General features: G+C 41.3%; 1 protein-coding gene and 1 pseudogene across 1 annotated transcript; both read right to left on the bottom strand.

Annotated features, from left to right (window-relative positions):
• Positions 1–11,899: 11,899 nt before the first annotated feature.
• On the bottom strand, positions 11,900–12,847 carry LOC113250067 (olfactory receptor-like protein OLF4; annotated as a pseudogene).
• An 8,115-nt stretch (positions 12,848–20,962) lies between these two features.
• Positions 20,963–21,931, bottom strand: LOC125280926 (olfactory receptor-like protein OLF4). The gene has a single exon (XM_048211676.1). The coding sequence runs from the start codon at positions 21,929–21,931 to the stop codon at positions 20,963–20,965; it is 969 nt and encodes a 322-aa protein (XP_048067633.1).
• Positions 21,932–22,340: the final 409 nt, after the last annotated feature.

Genomic DNA, 22,340 nt, shown 5'->3' with positions numbered 1-22,340 from the left:
GAGTTGGCTTGTGTACCTTGCTGCTCCCCTGTTGGGGGCATATATATTTATAATTGTCATATCCACTTGTTGAATTCTTCCCTTAAGAATAATATAGTGCCCTTCTGCGTCTCTAACTATAGTCTCTAGTTTAAAATCCAATTTATCTGATATGAGAATTGCTACCCCAGCTTTCTTTTGAGGTCCATTTGCGTGAAAGATGGTACTCCATCCCCTTACTCTCAGTCTGAATGCATCTTTGGGTTTGAAATGAGTCCCTTGTAGACAGCAAATGGATGGGTCATTTCTTTTTATCTAATCTGCAACCCTGTGGCGTTACGGGAGCATTGAAGCCATTCACATTAAGACTGAGTACTGAGAAATATGATTTTAATGATGCCATGCTGCCAGTAAAGTCTTTGTTTGTATTAACTGTGACTTTCTGTTCTGTATCACTCTTGGGGCCTTTTTACTTTTATAGAACCCCCCGTAATATCTCCTGTAGGCTGGTTTTGTGGTTACGAAATTGGTTAGTGACTGGTGATTCTGAAATGTCTTTATTTCTCCATCAATTCTGAATGACAGCCTTGCTGGATAAAGGATCCTTGGCTGCATGTTTTTTCTCTGAAAGAGCTTTAAATATGCTCCCCCAACCCTTTCTCTCATTCCAGGTCTGTGTAGACAGGTCTGATGTAATTCTGATGCCTTTGCCTTGGTACGTGAGAAATTTCTTTGCCCTGGCCACTTTCAATACTGTATCCTTGGATCTAATATTTGCGAAATGCACTATGACGTGGCATGGCGTAGGTTTGTCGTGGTTGAGCTTGGGAGGGGTCCTTTCTGCCTCTTGGACACGAATGTTTGTTTCCCTCACTAGATTAGGGAAGTTTTCAGCTACAATTTGTTCAAATATCTCTTCTAGACCTCTGTTTTCCTCCACCCCCTCGGGGATGCCGATGATTCTAACATTGGATCGTTTTATTGAGTCAGTAATCTCCTGTAACCTACATTCGTGGGCGTGGATTTTTTTAAGACCATCTTCTATTTTCATTTTTTCCTCTATTAACCCATCCTCCAATTCACTAACCCTTTCCTCTGCTTCAGTGACCCTGGCCGTCAGAGCCTCTAGTTTTGCCTGCATTTGGCTCATAGAATTTTTAATTTCTGTCAGATTTGCTCTCATTTCTGTCCTTAGGGATTCTATATTCTTAGTAACCTTTTCATTAATACTTTTTTCAATTCTACTCATCATTTTGACCATCGTTGCTCTGAATTCCATTTCTGCTACTTTGGTTACATCCATATCCATTACTTCTGTTGCTGAGGCCACAGACTCACTGTCTTTTCTTTGCTGGGCGGGGGGGGGGGGGGGGGGGCTTCTCCTTCTTGTCATTCTGATGAGGAGAGGTTGCGGGGTTGTCCAGAGCCCAAATTATTGACTGGGTCCCAGGCCATGCCCCTTGTTTTTTAGGGATCTTAGGGATGTGGGCTTCTTCTTTAAAGATTTTATTTATTTCTTTATGTGGCAGCCAACCAGCGAGAGAGGGAACAGAAGCAGGGGAGTGGGAGAGGAAGAAGCAGGCTTCCAGCGGAGGAGCCCGATGAGGGACTCCTTTCCGAATCCCGGGATCCCGCCCTAAGCCGGAGACAGGCGCTCAATGACTACGCCACCCAGGCGCCCAGACTGTGGGCTTCTTGATTTTTCAGCCTGCTTTCTGTGTTCTGGGGGAGGGGCCTGCCGCGCAGATACTCAGGCATCCCTGTTTGGGTAGAGTCTCCGTGTCCCCTGCGAGGTGGGATGGGGATGGGCACTCTCTGAGCCGGTATTTCCCGGCTTTTGTTCTCTGGCGGCTTTCCCCAGTGGTTTGCTGTGCCTCTTCTGAGAGTCAGAGCAGCAGCAGTGGAATTTCAGCCTCTGTCACAGAACACAGGGATTGCGGCCCGTTCTCCACTGATGTTCTGGCCACTTTAACTCTGTTACTGTTGGTGCTGCTCAACCCTGCAGCGTCCCGGGATGTGTGCCCCACACCCGGTGTCCCTGCCCTCACTTCCAGGGCCGGCGCATCTCTGTCCTTCGTGTTTCTAATGCCACCAGCCGCCCTGCGCACGCTCCGGAAGCTCCCGGTCTCAGTCTGGATCCAGTGAGCGCACTGGGATTCCGGTGTTCTGCGTGATGCCTGGTGGCTTGCGCACCCGGTTCATGGTCTCAGTCTGCTATTTTGTGGGTGCTGTCCGCGAGCCCCGCCCGCTCTCCTGTGCAAGTGGCTACCGCTTCCCAGTGCCTGAACGTGGCAGCTCCCTCCCCCTTCCGTTTATCTTCCGATATCTGTGCACGGTTTCATGGCTCCCCGCTTCGTACCTCAATATTCAGTGCTGGAGATGTTCATTTGTAGAGATCCAGATGCATCTTCCTGCGTCTCAAGCTGGTTCCGTGGTTGCTTAGGCTGGTCTGGTACCTATCCAGCTCAACTCGGGGGACCGGCTGAAAAAGTGTCTCCTACACCTCCGCCATCTTAACTCCTTGAACCACATCTTCTTTATCCATTCAAATGTTGAGGGACATCTAAGCTACTTTCATAATTTGGCTATTGTGGACATAGCTGTTATGAACACTGGGGTGCAAGTTCCCCTTCTTTTCACTACCTCTGTATCTATGGGGTAATTCCTAGTAGTTCGAATGCTAGGTCATAGGGTAGCTCTATTTTTAACTTCTTGAGGAACCTCCATACTGTTTTCCAAAGTGGCTGTACCAGCTTGCATTCCCACCAAGAGTGTCAGAGGATTCCCCTTTTCCACATCCTCACCAACACTTGTTGTTTCCTGTCTTGTTAATTTTAGCCATTTATACTGGTGTAAGGTGGTTTCTCACTGTGGTTTTGATTTGTATTTCCCTGATGGCTAGTGATGTTGTAAATTTTTTTTCATGTGCCTGTTAGCCATTTGTATGTCGTCTGTGGAGAAGTGTCTGTTCACATCTTTTGCCCATTTCTTGACTGGATTCTTTGTGTTTTTTTTGGTTTTTGTTTTTTTTTGTTGTTGTTTTGTGTGTGTGTGTGTGTGTGTGTGTGTGTGTGTGTATTGAGTTTGATAAGTTCTTTACAGATCTTGGATACAAGCCCTTTATCTGAAATGTCATTTGCAAATATCTTCTCACATCCTGTGGATTGTCCCTTAGTTTTGTTGACTCTTCCCTTTGCTACGCTAAAGCTTTTTATCTTGATGAAGTCTCAATAGTTCATTTTTGCTTTTGTTCCCCTTGCCTTCAGAGATGTATTTTGGAAGAAGTTGCTGTGGCCATTGTCAAAGAGGTTACTGCCTATGTTCTCTAGGATTTTGATAGATTCTTGTCTCACAATGAGGTCTTTCATCCATTTTGAGTTTATCTTTGTGTATGGTGTAAGAGAATGGTCTAGTTTCATTCTTCTGCATGTGGTCGTCCAGTTTTCCCAGCACCATTTATTGAAGAGACTGTCTTTTTTTCAATTGATGCAAATAAAGCATTTGACAAAATACAGTATCAGTTCCTGATTAAAACACTTTAAAGTATGGGCATAGAGGGACCATACCTCATATCATAAAAATCATGTACGAAAAGCCCAAGTTATTAGAACTCATACAAGAATTCAGCAATGGGGCAGGATACAAAATCAATACACAGAAAGAAGTTGCTTTTCTATACACTAACAATGTTACTGAAGAAAAAGAAATTAAGGAATTGATCCCATTTACAATGACACCCAAAACCATAAAATACCTAGGAATAAACCTAACAAAAGAGGTAAAGACTCTCTACTCTAGAAACTACAGAACACTGATGAAAGAAATGGAGGAAGACACAAAGGGATGAAAACACATTCCATGCTTATGGATTGCAATAATAAACATTGTTAAAATGTCTATGTACCCTTAGAAAGTTAAAAATATAGGGACCTTATGATCCAGCAATTGCACTACTGGGTATTTACCCCAAAGATACAGACGTAGTGAAGAGAAGGACCATATGCACCCCAATGGACATAGCAGCATTGTCCACAATAGCTAAGTTGTGGAAAGAGCCGAGATGGCCTTCAACAGATGAATGGATTAAGAAGATGTGATCCATATATACAATGGAATATTACACAGTCATCAGAAAGAACCATTACCCAACATTTGCAGTGACAGGGACAGGACTGGAAGAGATTATACTAAGTGAAATAAATCAAGCAGGAAAGACAATTATCATATAGTTTCACTCATTTATGGAACATAAGAAATAGCAGGAAGATCGGTAGGAGAAGGAAGGGAAGAATGAAGGGGGGTAAACAGAAGGAGGAATGGACCACGAGAGACTATGGACTCTGGGAAACAAACTGAGGGCTTCAGAGGGGAGGGAGGTGGGGGATTGGGATAGGCTGGTGATGGGTATTAAGGAGGGCACATATTGCATAGAGCACTGGGTGTTATATGCAAATAATGAATCATGGAATACTACATCAAAAAACTAAGGATGTACTGTATGGTGACTAACATAACATAATAAAAATTATTAGGAAAAAATAATAAAATAAAATAAAATAAAATCTTTAATTAAAAAAAATGTGTATGCTGCCCAGAGCAATTTACTCTTTCAGTGCAATCCCTATGAAAATACCAAGAAATTTTTCACAGAGCTGGAAGGAAGAATCCTAACATTTGCATGGAACCAGAAAAGACCCAAATTGCCAGGGGAATGTTGAAAAAGAAAACCAATCCAAGGCATCCCAATGCCTGACTTCAAGGTCTATTACAAAGCTATGATCATCAAGACAGCAAGGTACTGGCACAGAAACAGGTACATAGACCAATGGGACAGAATAGAGGCCCCAGAAATGGTTCCTCAACTCTAGGGTCAACTAATCTTTGACAAAGTGGGAAAAAACAACCAATGGTATGGTGGCTCTGAACAGGGGATATTTTGCCATGTCTAAAGGGCTGCTGTCAAACACCTGTAATTCACAGGCCAGCACCCAGCAAAAGGAATTATCCAGCCCCAGTGCAAAAAGTGAGAAGGTGAGAAACAGGATTCTAGACCAGGTCTTCTCTGCCTCCATTGTGCATACAAATCACCAAAGTTTGCAGTTAAAATGCAAATTCTGACTCTTCGGGTCTCCAGTGGGCCCAGAGACTCTGCATTTTAAACAAGATTTTATCTATCTATATATCTATAATCTATATCTATCATCTATCTATTGAGAATTGGGGAAGGGGCAGAGGAAGAGGGAAAGAGAGAATGTCAAGCAGACTCTGAGTTGAGCATGGAGCCTGACATGGGGCTCAATCTCATGATCCTGAGATCATGATCTGAGACAAATCCAAGAGTGGACACTTATCTGACTGAGCACCACCACCCCCAGGCACCACTAGAGACTCTGCATTTCTAGTCAGCTCCCAGGTGGTGTTGATTCTTCAGGTCCTGGTCTTGGAGCACAGTTTGAGAAAAACGCTGTGGTCCTGTGTTAGAGTCACTTGTAAGTAGTTTTAGGTCTTCTCCACCAAGAATCTTCCTTGCACATATTTTTGAAAGAAATGTTTTTCACTCACTCTTTGGGTGGGGAAAAAAGTCTGTGCTCAATTTTTTAAGTAGAAGGGCTCTTGGGGGATATCAAATAATACATACTGAGGAGATTTTATGGTAGGCACAGGAAGGGCCTCCAAAAGATGTCATCCTGGGGAACACTTGAAAATGTTAGCTTACTTAGCAGGGTAATTAAGATAGTAGATGGACTAAAGCTACTAGTCATTATCCTACAATAAGAAGATAAGCCTGGATTATCCATGTTGGACTAGTACTAAGAAGAGTGAGGAAGAAGAATGGAGTCAGAGAGACATTTGAAACTACTATTGTACTGGTTTCACAGGTGGAGGAAAGGCCATGAGCCAAGGAATGTGGGGGCCACTGGATACTGGAGCAGGAAAGGGGATGTTCTCCCCAGAGCATTCAGAAGGATCAAGGCCCACAGACATCATTATTGTAGCCCATGAAACCCCTTTCATGATTCTGATCACAGAACTTTCAGAGAATTATTTGTTTTGAGACACTGGTGTGGATATTTGTTACAATAGTGAAAGGAATCTATCCCATATTTCTGCCACTGTACAGGACAGCCCCAACAGCATTAAGGTCTGTAACAAGAAATGTGAGACACTCATGATCCAGGACACCAGAACCAACAGTGCACATAACTGGTGGTTCGTGATGACCGTGTAGTGCAGGGAATGACAGATGGCCACAAACCTGTCATAGGCCATCTTGCACAGGAGAAAGTTGTCCAGCCCTGAAAATGTTATGAAAATGTACATCTGGGTGATGCAGTCTGCATTGGTTATGACTTTGCTCTGAGTCTGGATGTTCCACAGCATCTTGGGGACAGTGGTAGAGGTGAAACAGATGTCTGCACAGGACAGGTTGGCAAGGAAGTAGTACATGGGGGTGTGGAGGTGGGAGTCTGAGCCGATGGACAGAATGAGGAGCAAGTTTCCAAACACAGTGATCAGGTACATGGAGAGGAAAAGCCCAAATCTGAGGAGCTGTCCTTCTGGTCCCTCTGAAAATCCCAGAAGTAGGAATTCTGACATCCATGTATCATTGCCTGGTCGCACGTGGTTGCACTATCAGCAAAGAGAAAAAGACATCATAAATTTTTCATGAAAAGCATTGCTCACATGGTTCAAATACAACAATTTATATTTTATAGTCAAGAAATTAATTTCAGTATTTTGTGTAGGGATTGTTCCCCTTGAAGAGATTCCCTCCCATCCCATCTCTGATTAGGCATTGGGTCTCATTCCCCACCTTCCCCCACACAGGTCCTGCATTCTACTGTTTTATTAAGAATATCTTTTGTGCATTTGAGGAATATGTACTGAGTGTCAAACATGTCCAGGCAACGTCTAGGCAATGAGTACAGGATCCTGAAAACCAAAACCCACCGTAATCCAATAGTGGAGAGAGAGCAGAAACAAATAAAATAATAATAATACATTAGCAGTTGACAAGTGCTATGAAGAAAACAAGAGTATATATCAAGGAGAGAGCCGATATGAGTGTTATTTTGTAATTGGTTTTCAGACAAGACCAGGAAACAAGGTGGCATTTGAACAGAGGCCCCAGGGAAGTGAGGGCAAGATCTGCAGTCATGTCTGGGGAAGTGTGTGCTGGCAGAGGGAATGGCGTCTGCGGAGGCCCTGAGGATTCGACTACTTTGAGCTGTTGAGTCCAGAAAAGGAACCAAGCGTGGGAAGGGGAATAGCAGGAGAGTGATGAGAGATAGTGTCAGGCAGTTTCAAAGAAGTAGTGGCCTCTCTGCTGATTCAACTTCAAGAAAAAAGGAGTCACTCACCCACACTATATACTTCTTGTATTTTATAATCTACTTGCGAAAGTATCCTGTAAATGGAAATAGAGCCCCTCCTGAGTACCGTCTGGTGATGGAGTTCTGGCCTCTGTATTATACGAGTCACCTAGGAATATATTACACTATGTGCCCTTGTTCTGAAGACTGTTCTCATTCCACAAGGCACACACACACAGACATATATACACAGACACACATAGACACACACACACACACACAGACACACACACACACACACTCACACTTGCACACACCCCACATCATTGCTCCCTGGACTGTATTCTTACCATGAGTCCCCACCCATGGTCCAAGGATGAACCTGGAGTGGCAGTAACTCAGGCTGTCCAGATCACTGATCATTCCCCTAAACAATGTAAAATGCTACCTGACATTCCGATCAGCAAGCTTCGCATGGACAGACATATGTTACCTATATAAAATTTAAAACTTTTTATAGACAATATATCCAACCAAAAGTCAATAAATAAATAATGTTAACTGCATTTGAAATACCACTAGAGGAAGAATAGGCATAGAGTTCATGGACATATAGTAATAATAGGCAGCTAACAATGAACCTGGGGGTCAAGTATATGAATATTTGCTCAAATTTAGTAATGGTTTAAGAAAACAACAAGAAATCTATTGCACACTCATCAGCCTGTGAGACAATGTAAAGATCTCCAGCGCTGATTTGGTTGGAATTTTTAAACAGGTAGCAAAAGAAGTTCCTCTAATTTTGCTTGCAGAAATGTGAACTGTTACATTGTTGGGAAAACAACCTAAAGACAGCTATTAATATGAAAATACACATTTTTTTTCATCCTAGCAATTCTCAATAGTGATAGTATTGACATTCTGGTCCAGACTGTTCTCTGTGGTGTCCTGTGTCCTGGGCTTTGTAGGATGTTTAGAGTGTCCCTGGCCTCCCCTGACACCTCCCATGTGACTCCAAATTCCTCAGGACCACCCTGGGGAATGATATTTCCTCCAGTGGAGAACCAGATTTTTAACATAATGATCTCCGGATATTTTTGTAGAATTGTTATAATATCAATGTATTGAGAAGAATGGAAAAAGGTTTCAAGTGTGGTTAGGACAGCCACACAGGGAAATACTATGCAGAACCTGAAATAAAGAATCAGCACTTCTCTAGTAGACTGGAGGCAAGTCCATGAGATATTATTGAGAAAGAAGGAAGAAAGTACACAGGTAGGAAAGAAGACTGCCCTGAAACTTAAAGAGCATTTATGATGAGCACAGGATACCTCTCATCCATTTGTATGGTGTCGAATGTGTGTTTGTGCATCATCTAGGAAGATAAGTTTTAAAGACTCTAAGAACATAAGGAATAAAGATGGTCAGGAGGAATGAAATTAGGTCAAGTGTAGTGTTTTCAAAACAACTGTGAAACAAAATTATATGAGAATCTAAAACTAATATATATAAAGACATAAAATAGCAATTCAGTGCTATCAAGATGGGTCACTAATTCTGGATTAAATGTCCAAAGACTTGGAATAAAAAGAATATGAGAGAATGACCTTTACAACCGGGGAGCAGGCACTCTGTAAGTGGTAATTTCATCTTACATAAAGAAATATGGAATCAAATATACTTATGAAGGTAAAGGCAATCTTGAGTCAAATGGAAAGAAGAGATGATGGTCAAAGATGATGCAACTGTTAGAAATGGATCTCATCACACAGAGACAAAAGGACCCATGGGGAATGACAGAGATGCAGAAACAAGCGGGAAATACGTATTGAGGTCATTTATTAGCACTCAATGTACAAATGCCATTTATTTTCATTTTTGTTTATTGCAAGGACTGGCAAATGAAGAATATTAGAGGCAGCTCAATGTTTCCGGATGGATAATATAAAAAAGCAATATAGAGAACACCATACAACTGAGGGACAGATTTGAGCCCACACTACTAATGAGCACAATTCCCCACATACACGTCTATACATACACACTGGAACTCGATGCAAACAGCAATGTTGGTAAAACAGACACAAAACCCTCCTCTAATTCCTTGTTTGAAAGAACGCAATCCACAACAGGAATAATAAAAAAAAAAAAAACCCTGACTCCACTGTACAAATGGAAAGACCTGGTAGAGACAGGGTACAATACATAAAACCAAGGAATAACTAATCCATAAATATATTCAGCTCCCCGGGTAATGAAATCATTGCAAAGAAAAGCTCCTTCATATAGTTTTCATTCTCAGATCATTGTTTTCATGTGAATACCCAGAGTACATGGGACCCTGTGCAAATGTATGTCTCATGAATTACTGTTGCAAGGTCTTATCTCCAAGCAATAAATCGGTCTAGGTCTTTCTCATCAGTATGGAAACAGAATCCAATATGCCCCAATTTAAAGACAAAAAAGAAATGCCCTGACTTCACTGGACATCCTTCTATCCCCAATATTCCTACTCTGTTTAATTCCAAAACTCACTGGTTTGTTCTACTTTTACTGGAAGTACTTTATGCCTCCCATCCCTTCGCTTCATTGTCAGCAATCACCCATGTGCTGCTGAGCTCAAAGTTCACTTCTTTCTTTAACATCATCAGTGACTCCATTAATGAGCTCACCAGGCAAGGATAAGACCATAGAGATCTCTAGGTTCTGGGCTAGGTTGTTGGCTGCCTGGTGACCTCAGGTCAGTGTGCCTGGTTTGAATTGTGTCTGACCCTTTCTTGCAGGACCTGCTGGGCTCTGGGAATCACCTTCATGGGAACCCTGGGGATGGGGTCTCCGTCTGGCAGTCTGAATTCCTCCTGGGTGGAGATATTGGTGACTAAAGTCTGTCCCCACACAAGACGGCACGAAGGAGGCTACCGTCAGTCTCCCGGCCAAGCTTAGGACTCCAGAAGCAACACCCAGATCCCATCCAGCCCAAGGTGGCACAGGCAGAGGGACTGCCACACAGGAGATATTTAGAGCTTCCTCTGTCTGTTCATGAGTAACGTTTCCCTCCTGCTCCCCCAACCTCTAAGCACATGATTTCCCTGTGGGACACTGGTGTGGACAAAGGAAATGTTTCCTGGAGAGTCCGTGTTCCCAACAGACCAGCTTATAACCAAGTGAATCCAGAGTCAATTACCCTGTCCTCAGGAGCTCTGCTGCTACCAGAAGTAAGACCTTCCAGCACCTTATCCAACCCTGACTTCAACTTTTTCCCAAAGTCTAGGACTGAGCAATCTGTCTGGATTAGATCCCTTGGATCTCCAAAATGTTGGCTTGCAGTGGACACACAGCCCTGCCATCTACAGAATATCACCATTGTCCTTTTGAACAAGGATAACTAAGTTTTTTGATATATACCTTGAGCAAGTGATTCCTGGGTGGCTCAGTTGGTTAAGCGTCTGCCTTCAGCTCAGGTCATGCTCCCAGAATTCTGGGATCAAGTCCCACATCAGGCTCCTTGCTCAGGAAGGAGTCTGCCTCTCCCTCTTCTTGCAGCTAGCCTTTACTTGTGAGTGTTCTCTCTCTTTCTGACAAATAAAACAAATCTTAAAAAGAAGCAAACAAAAAACCTTGAGCAAGACATACCTCAGCTTCATGAAAGATTTGCCAAATGATTAGGAATTTCATACTTGTAAATTAAGAGCTGTCATTTGGTCCCTTATTGTAAAGCATTTTAATTAATAAAATAATTAATTAATTTTATTTATTTAATTTTTAATAATAATATTTTTATTTTATTGTTAGTCACCATACAGTACATCCCCATTTTTCGATGTAAAGTTCCATGATTCATTAGTTGCGTATAACACCCAGTGCACCACGCAATACATGCCCTCCTTACTACCCATCACCAGCCTATCCCATTCCCCTACCCTCCTCCCCTATGAAGCTCTCAGTTTGTAAAGCATTTTTTAAATATAAGAAATATATTTAAGTCAAGCAGAGAAAGACAATTATCATATGGTTTCACTCATTTATGGAACATAAGAAGTAGGAAGATCAATAGGAGTAGAAAGGGAAGAAGAAAGGGGGGTTAAACAGAAGGCGGAATGAACCATGAGAGACTAGTGACTCTGGGAAATAAACTGAGGGTTTCGGGGGGGATGGGATAGGCTGGTGATGGGTATTAAGGAGGGCACATATTGCATGGTGCACCGGGTGTTATATGCAAGTAATGAATCATGGAACCTTACATCAAAAACTAGGGATGTACTGTATGGTGACTAACATAATGCAATAAAAAATATTATTATTAAAAAAGAGAAGAAGAAAAAAAGAAATATATTTAGATTTTCTTTGCACTATTTTATGATCTTGGAATAGAAAAGTAAATAGATTCTTCTCTGTAGCTTCCAGAATGAAGCAAGTGTTGCAAACATCTTTTTAGCCCAATGAGAACCATTTCAGACTTCTGATGCCCTGATTTGTCAGAACATAAATGTGTTTTAAACACTAACGTAGTCATTTTACATTAGCATTAGGAATCGAATACAAACATTTATTCAATAAAATTTTGCTCAGGAAACTGAGATTAAGCAATCTTCAGAATTTGTTCTGTCTTATGACAATTGGTCATGTAAAGTCTCCTTCACAAAGAATGCTTTCAGAGCCTTCTTTATGTCTTTGTTCCTCAGGCTGTAGATGAAGGGGTTCAGCATGGGGGTGACCACCGTGTACATCACCGAGGCCACGGCACTTGCGTGGGAGCTCTGGGTAGCAGCAGAGCTCAGGTACACACCGAGCATCGTAAAATAAAATAAGGAGACAACTGAGAGGTGAGACACACAGGTAGAAAATGCTTTATACTTGCCCTGAGCTGAGGATATTCCACGTATGGAGGAAACAATCTTAGAATAAGAATAAAGTATCCCAGCAAAAGGACCCCCACCCAGCAGGACAACTGCAAAATACATCACCAAGTTGTTAAGAAAGGTGTCAGAACAGGCAAGTTGGACCATATTATTGAGTTCACAAAAAAAGTGGGGGATTTCCACCTTTGTGCAGAAGGACAGCCACAGCATCATTAAACTCTGTAATAAGGAATTCAGGATACACGTGATCCAGGACATCAGAACCAGCAGTCCACAGAGCTGGGGATTCATGATGACTGTGTAGTGCAGGGGGTGACAGATGGCCACAAACCGGTCATAGGCCATCACACTCAGGAGAAAGACGTCCAACACAGCAAATAGTATGAAAAAATAAATCTGAGTAATGCACTCATCATAGGTTATGACTTTGCTCTCTGTCTGTATATTCATCAGCATCTTGGGGATGGTGGTGGAGGTGAAACAGATGTCTATAAAGGACAGGTTGGCCAGGAAGAAGTACATGGGGGTGTGGAGGTGGGAGTCAGAGCTGACGGCCAGGATGAGGAGCAGGTTTCCAAACACAGTGATCAGATACATGGAGAGGAAAAGCCCGAATATGAGGGGCTGCAATTATGGTTCTTCTGAAAATCCCAGAAGAAGAAATTCTGAAATTCGTGTATCATTGCCCGGTTTCATGTGGTAGAGGTGACTTCAAGGACAGAGTCAAATAGCATGATTAATTTTCATTCACTTGTATTACTCACAGAATTAAAATGCTACTTTTTAAATTTTGTAGTCTAAGTATTATTTTTAATATTTTGTGCATGATTTTGGTCCATTTCAGGGGATCACCTACACCAACATAGTTATGGAATTTTTGTTCCAATCACCTATTTTGTAAAAAGCCATGTATTCCACACTTTTAAATAAAAATTATTCCACATTCCAGAAATACAAATTAAGTCCTGGTCAAGTCCTGCCATTATCTAGGGAAGGAGTATAGGATGCTAGAGAAAAAAATTTCCTAACATTGAATGATGGAGAAAGAATACATTAACCAATAAGAAAATAAGTAGCATTTCAGAAGGTGCCAAGTGTTATGAAGAAAAGGAAAATAGGGATAAAGCAGAGAGTGAAAAGGGCATGCTATTTTCATGGATATTTAGGCCAATTTTGTGAACAAAGTGACACTGGAACAGAAATCTCAAGTAAGAGATGGAAACAGATCAAGGATTGTGGGGGAAATGTGTGCCTAGCAGAGGGAATGGCCAGTGCAAAGGCCCTGAGGAAGGTACTTGTTTCCAAGGTTCAAGTCAAAGAAGCAAAGCCAGTGCTGCAAGGGGAATGAGCAGGAGGGAGACTGAGGAGAGACACTGTCAGACATGCTGAGGAGGGAAGTGGCCTCTTTGCTACCTCTGAACCGTCAAGGCACAGGGACTTCCTTATCCACACTGCCTCTCCCTCTGTGTTCATTGTGTTGCAAAGGCATCCCAGGAATTGAACCAGATTCTATTCTTAGTGGCCTCTCTTGATTGAGTTCTGGCCCCTGTGTTGTGTCACCTTTTGGTTTATGAGTCCTGGTACCCTGTTGTGGGGACTGCTCACACTCCACAGTCACCCACATGCAAGACACCATCCTCTCCTGGGTTGTGTTATTCCCCTGTCTTTCTGTCCCCGGCATCTTGATTGTGCCAGAAATGGATCCAACCCACGTAGGTCAGATCAGTGACCTTTCCCCTGCAAAATGCAGAATTGCCAATTCCTAAGCCTCCCATGGACAAATAATATGTTTAAATATTAACATATATCTAGAAATAAATATAGATATAGATATCCTCAAAATTGAGCAATGGATTAAACAAACACTTCACAAAAGGAAGTGTCCACAGACAACAAAAGTTGGGCATTTTTATATCAAGCATAGAAGACATTGTTCCTGTATGTCCTGCATCATTTTTGGCCAATTCATTCTGTGTGGTCTGATAGGGGATGAGGTTAGTCCCTTTCTCCCTTCTCTATGTGGCATCTTTTATTGATATTCTTGAGCTTGGGGTATTGGTCTCTTTTACAAACCCAGTGGGCACACTCTAATTCTCATTCCGGTTTCACCTGGTGAGCAAAGGGGTCCACAGACCATGTTCTATAATCTTGCCCACACCATGGCAATTCTATCCTTTTGTACTCAATAATTAACTTCGTATCATTCTGTCTGTGGATATTGTTTCATACACACATTTATTTCATTGTGCTCTGTCCTCACTGTTACGATTCATGTTTCAAAAGTGCAGGGACTTCACCTTCTTTGTTCATTTTTGTTTTTTTCACCAAGTTTTGTGAATATATGTGTTTAATATAAAAAGCCCTAAGAATATGGATAGGTATAGAATGAACAGAATGAAGTGATTGCAGAACCAGGTTAAAATGTAAATTGAGTAGTTTCAAAACACCTGTTGCAGTCAAAATTGCATGAAAAACCGAAATGAACTGAAATAGAATATAAAATAGCAATCAGTAATAATATCAATATGGATCAATAATTCAATTGCCAAAGTCCTAGACACATAAAAACATAATACATAATGTTCTTAGAATGCTCAGTATTTACTTGTTAAATGAGTTATAAATTAGGTCTCAATGTATAAGGACATTTATCACATGGCAAGGTTGTATTTCAATTTTGTTGGAAAAGGTTAAATTTCTCAATAAATGCTGGCATAAAGGGATATCTGTCTGGAAGAATATGAAACCTGTCCCCTCTCTCAGACCTTACAAAAACCCAGAGGGCTTATGACCTTGGGGTAAGGGTAACCAAACAATGCAGTAGAACATCAATAAAACGACATAGAAGTGTTACAGGTGGGGAACACCACTAAATAAAACATCTGGATCACCAGCAGCCTGGGGGGGGGGAACCTTACAGAGGTGTAATATTGTTTTTGGTTGAAACTTATTTTATTTTAAAGATCTCATTTATTCATTTGAGATACAGAGACAGAGAGAACACAAGCATTCTGAGAGACAGAGGGAAAGGGAGAAGTGGACTCCCCGCTGAGCGGAAAGCCCTCTGTGGGGCTTGATCTCAAGACCTAAAGATCATGACCTGAGCTGAAGGCAGATCCTTAACCACCTTTGCCACCCAGGTACCACTGTGGTTAAAACTTTTAAACAGGTAGCCAAAGGGTTACTGTGAATTTTCTGCAGGAAGAAAGTGTTACAAGGGTGAAGGCAGAAGCTGAAGGCAGCTGTGTTCCAAATACTGATGATCTTCACCCCAGGGCTTCTCTGTCTCTGTGCCATGGACATTCTGGCCAGAGCCTGCCCTGGGGAAGGGGGTGTCCTGTGCATTGTAGGATGTTTAGACATTCCTGTCTCCAGTCACCCCTCTCCAATATGAGAGGCAAAGCTGGCTCCAGACAGTGATCAGTGACCCTCCAGGGGACAAAATCACACCCAATCAGAACCACACATTGAGTGTAACAATCTCAACATACTTTTTCTAGCATCGCTATAATAGCAGTTTAATAATGAAGAAAATAAAAGACCACCAAAAGTGTGAGTAGCGGTCACTCAGTGAAATCAACATTAGCACTAATAATACATTAATTATTTAATAAAGTAAACCAGCAAACACAGTGATCACTCACTCTGGGCTAAGTTGAATTGGCTCTCAAGTGGTGATGGGTCAAAGTTACTGGTTTCCATTCTCTCTGACCCTGTCATCCATGGTTCACAGGGGTGTTGGACTCACCTGGCTGGGTGTGTGACAGGAAGGTGTCTGTGGAAGTCTGAATTCCTCCCTGGACAGCAGATGATAGAGACTAAAGCTCTGACCTCAGCCAAGACAGCAGGATGGAGTGAAGCATCGGCCTCCAGCCAGAATTAGGACTTGGAATAAACAGGCAAAGCCTGACCCTTCCCGTCCAAGGTTGCACAGGCTGATGGACTGGCAACAAGGAGGTATTTAGAGCTCCTGTGTCTGCTCATTAGCACATTTCCCCCTTGTGAAACCAGGCTCTAAGTACATGATTCCTAAGTGGAGAAGTCCTCTGGACAGAAAGGATATTTTCCTAATGAATCTTAGTTCCCAAAAGACTAGGTTAGAGGTCAAGTGAAATCGGGTTTTCTTTTTCTTTCTTTTTTTTTTTTAATGTCCTTTTCCCTGAAATTGTCCCCTTCCTGACATGTGAATCTCCTAGCATCTTACCTAGCTCCAGGTTATAATTTTCTCCTAGTCTATGACCCAGTAGCTACCTGGATTAGGTCCCTTTATCTTCAGAGCATTGACATGTGATGGGGACTCAGCCATGCTATCTCTAGACAGGGTCTATTCTTCTTTTCAATAAGGCAGAGGAGTGAGGTCTTCTGATAATAAATCTTGGCCACTACACACATCGGCTTCAAGATACATTTGCCATTACAGTTAGGAATTTCTCACTTTATACAAGTAAAGAGCTGTCACTTAGCCCTTTGTCATAAAATGGTTGTAATTACAAGAGATGTGTTTAGGTCATTTTATGTACTAGAACGTGAGCTTGTATCTCACAGGGATAGTTTGATTTAATTTTTATAAAAATCTTGTCCACAAGTAAGTGAAGTACATTTATGAACTCCAATCTTCGCTGTAGACATGGTGCTTGGTGGTGTGTAGTGATCTGTCCACATTGAATATATGCGTATGTTGTGGGCCTTAAGTGTCATTCTGTCAGGACACTTCCAGCTCTCAAGCTCTGGGCTAGTGCTTCTCAACCAGGCCCCTGGGGATGTCAGGCAATGTCTGAAGGGAAGCTGCTGAACACTTCCAATCCAAAGGAAAGCACCCCAAAATATTATTATCCTACCACAAATTGCAACTTTTGTTGACAATAAAATTGGGGAACCCGTCTAGACCAGTATCTGTTCAACTTTAGTGTGCCTGCGTATCCACACAGATCCTACTGTGTGGGATCCCACTATAAATACAGGATCTTATCATAGGTCCAGGGTGGCCCAGAGAGTCTGTATTTCCAGTAAGCTCCTGGGGGATGTTGATGTGTAGATCTTGGTATGTGGATCACTCTTCATTAGCAAGGCTGTGAGCCTGGGATAGAGATAGGTGTAGGCAGTTTAAAGTCTTTTGCACCAGACATGACCATTGAATGAAATTATGATGGAAACCTGTATTCACTCATTCTACAAGCCGTGTAAAATCTGTGTTTATTGCGTTTACAATTGACTAAAACAATGCACATATGAAAAAAAACTTCATAATATGCATGACAAGGCCCTCACAAATATGTCTGGGTTCTAATATCCTCTGCCTTTAATGTCTTATTTGTTATAGCAAAGAAGAATTAAGGTAGCAAATTGTACAGGGTTGGTAATCAACTGTCATTATGATAAAGAGAGTGAGTGTCCAGGTGGACAATATTAATCACTACAGTTCTATGAATGTTCAGGAAGGGGATAAAAGAGTTGGTATTAGAGAAAGATAAATGCTGGCCTACTGGCTCAGAAGATTGAGGAAAAGCCATGAGCAAGGAATTCAAGCAGCCAGCAAGAGACACTGAAATTGGAACTGAGCCCTGCAGACATCTTGCTATTAGCCTGATGAGACTTCTTCCAAGCTTCTTCTCCAGAACAGTAAGAGCATGTATTTTTTTTTAAGCAATTAGTGTGGGGTATTTTACAGCAGCAAGAGGAATCTCATATTGAAATAGTCAATAAAATTATTTGAGGAAACTGATTTTAGGTCTTCCAATTCACTCATAGCTTCCCTTGGATAAGAGCAATTTGCAATACAGAACCCACATTAAGTAGATAAAAACCTAAATCTATTTGAAGATATTCTGTCCCATCAGCTGGTACAATAAATACCTCCTGGTTTAAATGTGCATGTGGTCTGATTACGAGGCCTTTGAGACAGTGACATCGGAAAGAAACTCATGGTCTGAATTAAAGTCATCCATTGTCATTTACAATTTTGCATGTATATTTCTGCATCCTTTTCTTTCATGTTGATTCAACATTCATTCTTCCCACAATCACCACACTTGACTGTTTTATTTGGAGTAAAAAAATTGATTTCCACATATTTCATTCTTTTCTTACAACATTCGTATGATGTTATGTTTAGCATTGCACATTGCCTTCATGAATAAGAAAAGAGGCTCAGGATTTGAAGTTTTAAACAATTACCTAACAAAGCAGTTCAAGTTTATGCAACAGTCTTAATTATACATAAATGGAAACCTGCACTATGTGCTCTTCATTATTGGGGTAGCTCCTTTAACTCATCAAATTCTACCCTTTAAATATTCAGTTTATTGTGTGTCATTATATTCAAATATTGAATTAGGTGGGAAAATATCTATGGCACATCGATAAGGGTAGGATCTAGAGCACAGGTAGCTGACTCTCCATTGACGGTTTGCAAGATTGCTCTCTAAGAAGGAAGGAAAGCAAGTGTCAATTATGGAAGTAGGAACAGTGTGATGAAATTCAAATAATTCCCATAAGTTCATTTAAATTGTAAAGAGTTTGCTTTCTTGAAATAAATATGTACATGAATATACATACATTTACATACACACAACACTTAGCCTTGAACATTCTTTGGACCCACCAAGGTATTTTGACACATTTCATCTTGTGTTAAACATCCCTGGAAATTAGGATTATGATTCCACCTTGCCTTCAAAAGATAAAGAAGGCTGGAGGGATTACACACTAACAATTGCATAATGAAGTAGTGAGAGCTTATTGTGCACCTCACGAGTTTTATGGAAGTGGAATCATGCAGTATGTACCCATGATTTCTCAATGACTCTTTCAATTTCCAATGTTGTACACTTTAAATATGTACGGTTTCTCACATGCAATAATGCTCTAGTAATATAATTAGAATTTAAACATTCTAGGGGTGCATGACTCAGGGTCAGATCTGGAGCACAGGTAGCTGGGTCACACCTATTGGGGTGGGAGCGGTCTCGTCCAACTGTGGAAAAGCATTGGTTCATGTGTGGATGTTAAAATAGTGGAATTAAATTAAGACAATTCACATTTGATAAACTCACTTATTTTGTAACTAGAAGATTACGTACATATGTGAAAGGAGTAAAATGACATGAATTGGATCAAGACAGAAGAGCACTGCAGCAACACAGCTCATGGATCAGCCTTAGAAACACAATGTAGAGAGTCACAACTGACTTCAGACTCATGGGAATCCCTGCAGAGATCAAAACAGCTGCCTACTCTATGATCTACTTTGATAATAAAGACAGTATATTAGCCATTTTTTTAAAGATTTTATTTATTTACAAGTCGAGAGAGAGAGAGAGAGAGCAACCTAGAGAGAAAGCATGAGTGGCGGGTGTGGGGGAGTGACAGAAGGAGAGGGAGAAGCAGAGTCCCTGTTGAGCAGGGAGCCTGTTGGGGGGCTTGATCGCAGGACAACTGGATCATAATGTGAGTCGAAGGCAGATGCTTAACCAGCTGAATCACCCAGGCACCCCCATCCTAAGCCATTTTATTTTAGGATGCTTTGTATGCAGCAATGCTAAATGATATAGTAATCGAATCAGGCAGAACACATGGCATTGTAATAATCTGATTCTTTTTATTAGGCATTTGTTCTGACACTTGAAATTAGCTTTCAAGATGACTCTGTTCTTCAAGTTTATCTCAGGTAACTGTATATAAAAACGACTCCATTGAAACCCCTCTGAGGTAACATGGAAAGGTTGGAAGGACATGCGTTAGTGTACGCAGAACTTGAGACCATGGATCACAACCTGGACAGGAATCCAAGCTTGCTGGTGAGTTCTCCTGTGGTTATGAGGATCATATATAATGGGTGATACTGATAAGTTCATCCCCTTTAGAGGTTTTGGATGTTCCTTTAGAGAAATGGAAGGATTCATATTTAATGTAGTACAGGAAAATTTCAACCAGAATCCAAAAAGTAATTTAATAAAATGCCCAAACATGCCAAGTTTTTCATCTAATGAATACATTTTACAAATGAAGTTTGATATGCCATAATTCAATGAACAGATGAGTGCCTGAGAAGAAATATTTTGCATAGCTATCAAAATATTTTTTAATAATTTACTGTATCACAATAAAGCCAAGGTTGATTCTCAGGCCATATATTGTTACTCTATTTTAACCATATTTGTCTTTCTGTGTAGATTCTACTTGGAGACATGCATTTTATCATATGTATATATAATTTTATTTTTTATTTTTTTTTTTGCCAGTGACTATGGTAGGCATGGTGGACACAAGCTGTGTAACAGGACAAGATCGTATATATAGAAAATTCCCCATGATTAGCTCTGACCATCAGTACGTCAGTCTGCATCCTCTGCAGGAGCAGGGAAGGTAGCGATACACGAAGGAATGATGTTCACAAAATGAAGCACATGGTCTCAGATTGTTCTCTGTTATAAACTTGTATAAATAGCTGTGGTGGCCAAGAGTAGAGTTTTCACAAGAGTACCATTCATTCAAAAGAAAAAATAGTCAGTATGAAATATTGCATTTGAGAAGAAATTTTTGTTAATAGATTCATATAGTCCTTTGGGTAAGTGACAATGTCCAAATAGTTCTCACCTGAGATTAGGAATGACACTGAGAGAGTAGGAAAATGACAAAGGGAAAATCTCTTGGATGTCAGAGTTACCACAAAGCTTAAAAGTAAAGTGAGTTACAAAAATTATGCTGAAAGGAAAAAAAAATAGAAATTCCTGGAAAAAAATAAAAGAGGTATGTCCACTTCCACAATGATCAAAGTATCTCAACTTTTGGATCAGGCTTTGGGCCCGGGAATCATGGGCACTTCTTCAGCCCCAGGATGATTGTCCCTTTCAGAGCTGCCATCCTATAAAATCTCATCAGAGCCCTCTTTATGTCTCTGTTCCTCAGGCTGTAGATGAAGGGGTTCAGCATGGGTGTGACCACTGTGTACATCACCGAGGCCACTGCATTTGATTGGGAGCTCTGGGGAGCAGCAGAGCTAAGGTACACTCCTAGGCTCGTACAATAAAATAAGGAGACAACTGAGAGGTGAGATGTACAGGTGGAAAATGCTTTAAACTTGCCCTGAGCTGATGAGATTCCACGTATGGAGGAAACTATCTTAGAGTAAGAGTAAAGGATCCCAATGAAGGGACAAACAGCCACCAACATAGCTGTAAAATACATCATCATATTATTGAGAAACGTGTCAGAACAGGAAAGTTTTATCATCTGATTGAGTTCACAGAAAAAGTGGGGGATTTCCACCTCTGTACAGAAGGACAGCCGCAACACCATGGAAGTGTGTAACAAGGAATGCAAGTCATTCACGATCCAGGACACCAGAACCATCAGTCCACAAAGCCAGGGGTTCATGATGACCTTGTAGTGCAAGGGGTGACAGATGGCCACAAAGCGGTCATAGGCCATCACAGCTAGGAGGAACATGTCTAATCCTGTAAACAGTATGAAAAAATACATCTGTGTGATGCAGCCTGTGTAGGTTATGACTTTACTCTGAGTCTGGATGTTCCACAGCATCTTAGGGATGATGGTAGAGGTGACACAGATGTCTACAAAGGACAGGTTGGCCAGGAAGAAGTACATGGGCATGTGGAGGTGGGAGTCTGAGCTGACGGCCAGGATGATGAGCAGGTTTCCAAACAGAGTGATCACATACATGGAGAGGAAAAGCCCAAATAGGAGGGGCTGCAGTTCTGGTTTCTCTGAAAATCCCAGAAGCTGGAACTCTGAAATTCCTGTATAGTTCCCTGGGTCCATGTGTTGGAGGTGACTACCAGCACAAGGAGAAATAGCACAACTAATTTTTAAACAAATTTTCATTGCTCACATTGTGGAAATGCAACAATTTCTGTTTTCCAGTCAAGAAACTAATTACAATATTTTGTGAATAGATTCAGGCTCCTGAGAGGATCTCCAGTTCCTCTCTGATTAGGAATTTTCATCACCACATCAGATGTTCCCCAAAAGGTCAGGTACTTTACACTTTCAGTAAGAAAATATTTCATGCATTTGAGGAATATTTAGAGCCCCAACCATGTTTTGGAAACTCTGGTCATAGAGTGCTGAAAGGCAAATATCCCTACAATTCAATGATGGCGATAGGGTAGATGCATATATAAAGATTAAATAATCATGAGATGGGGAGAGATGATATGAACAGAATAGA

Source organism: Ursus arctos, unplaced genomic scaffold, assembly GCF_023065955.2.
Source record: "Ursus arctos isolate Adak ecotype North America unplaced genomic scaffold, UrsArc2.0 scaffold_14, whole genome shotgun sequence".
Lineage (NCBI taxonomy): Eukaryota > Metazoa > Chordata > Mammalia > Carnivora > Ursidae > Ursus > Ursus arctos.
Note: the sequence above shows the minus strand (reverse complement) of the source record. Positions and strands in the feature narration are given on the sequence as shown.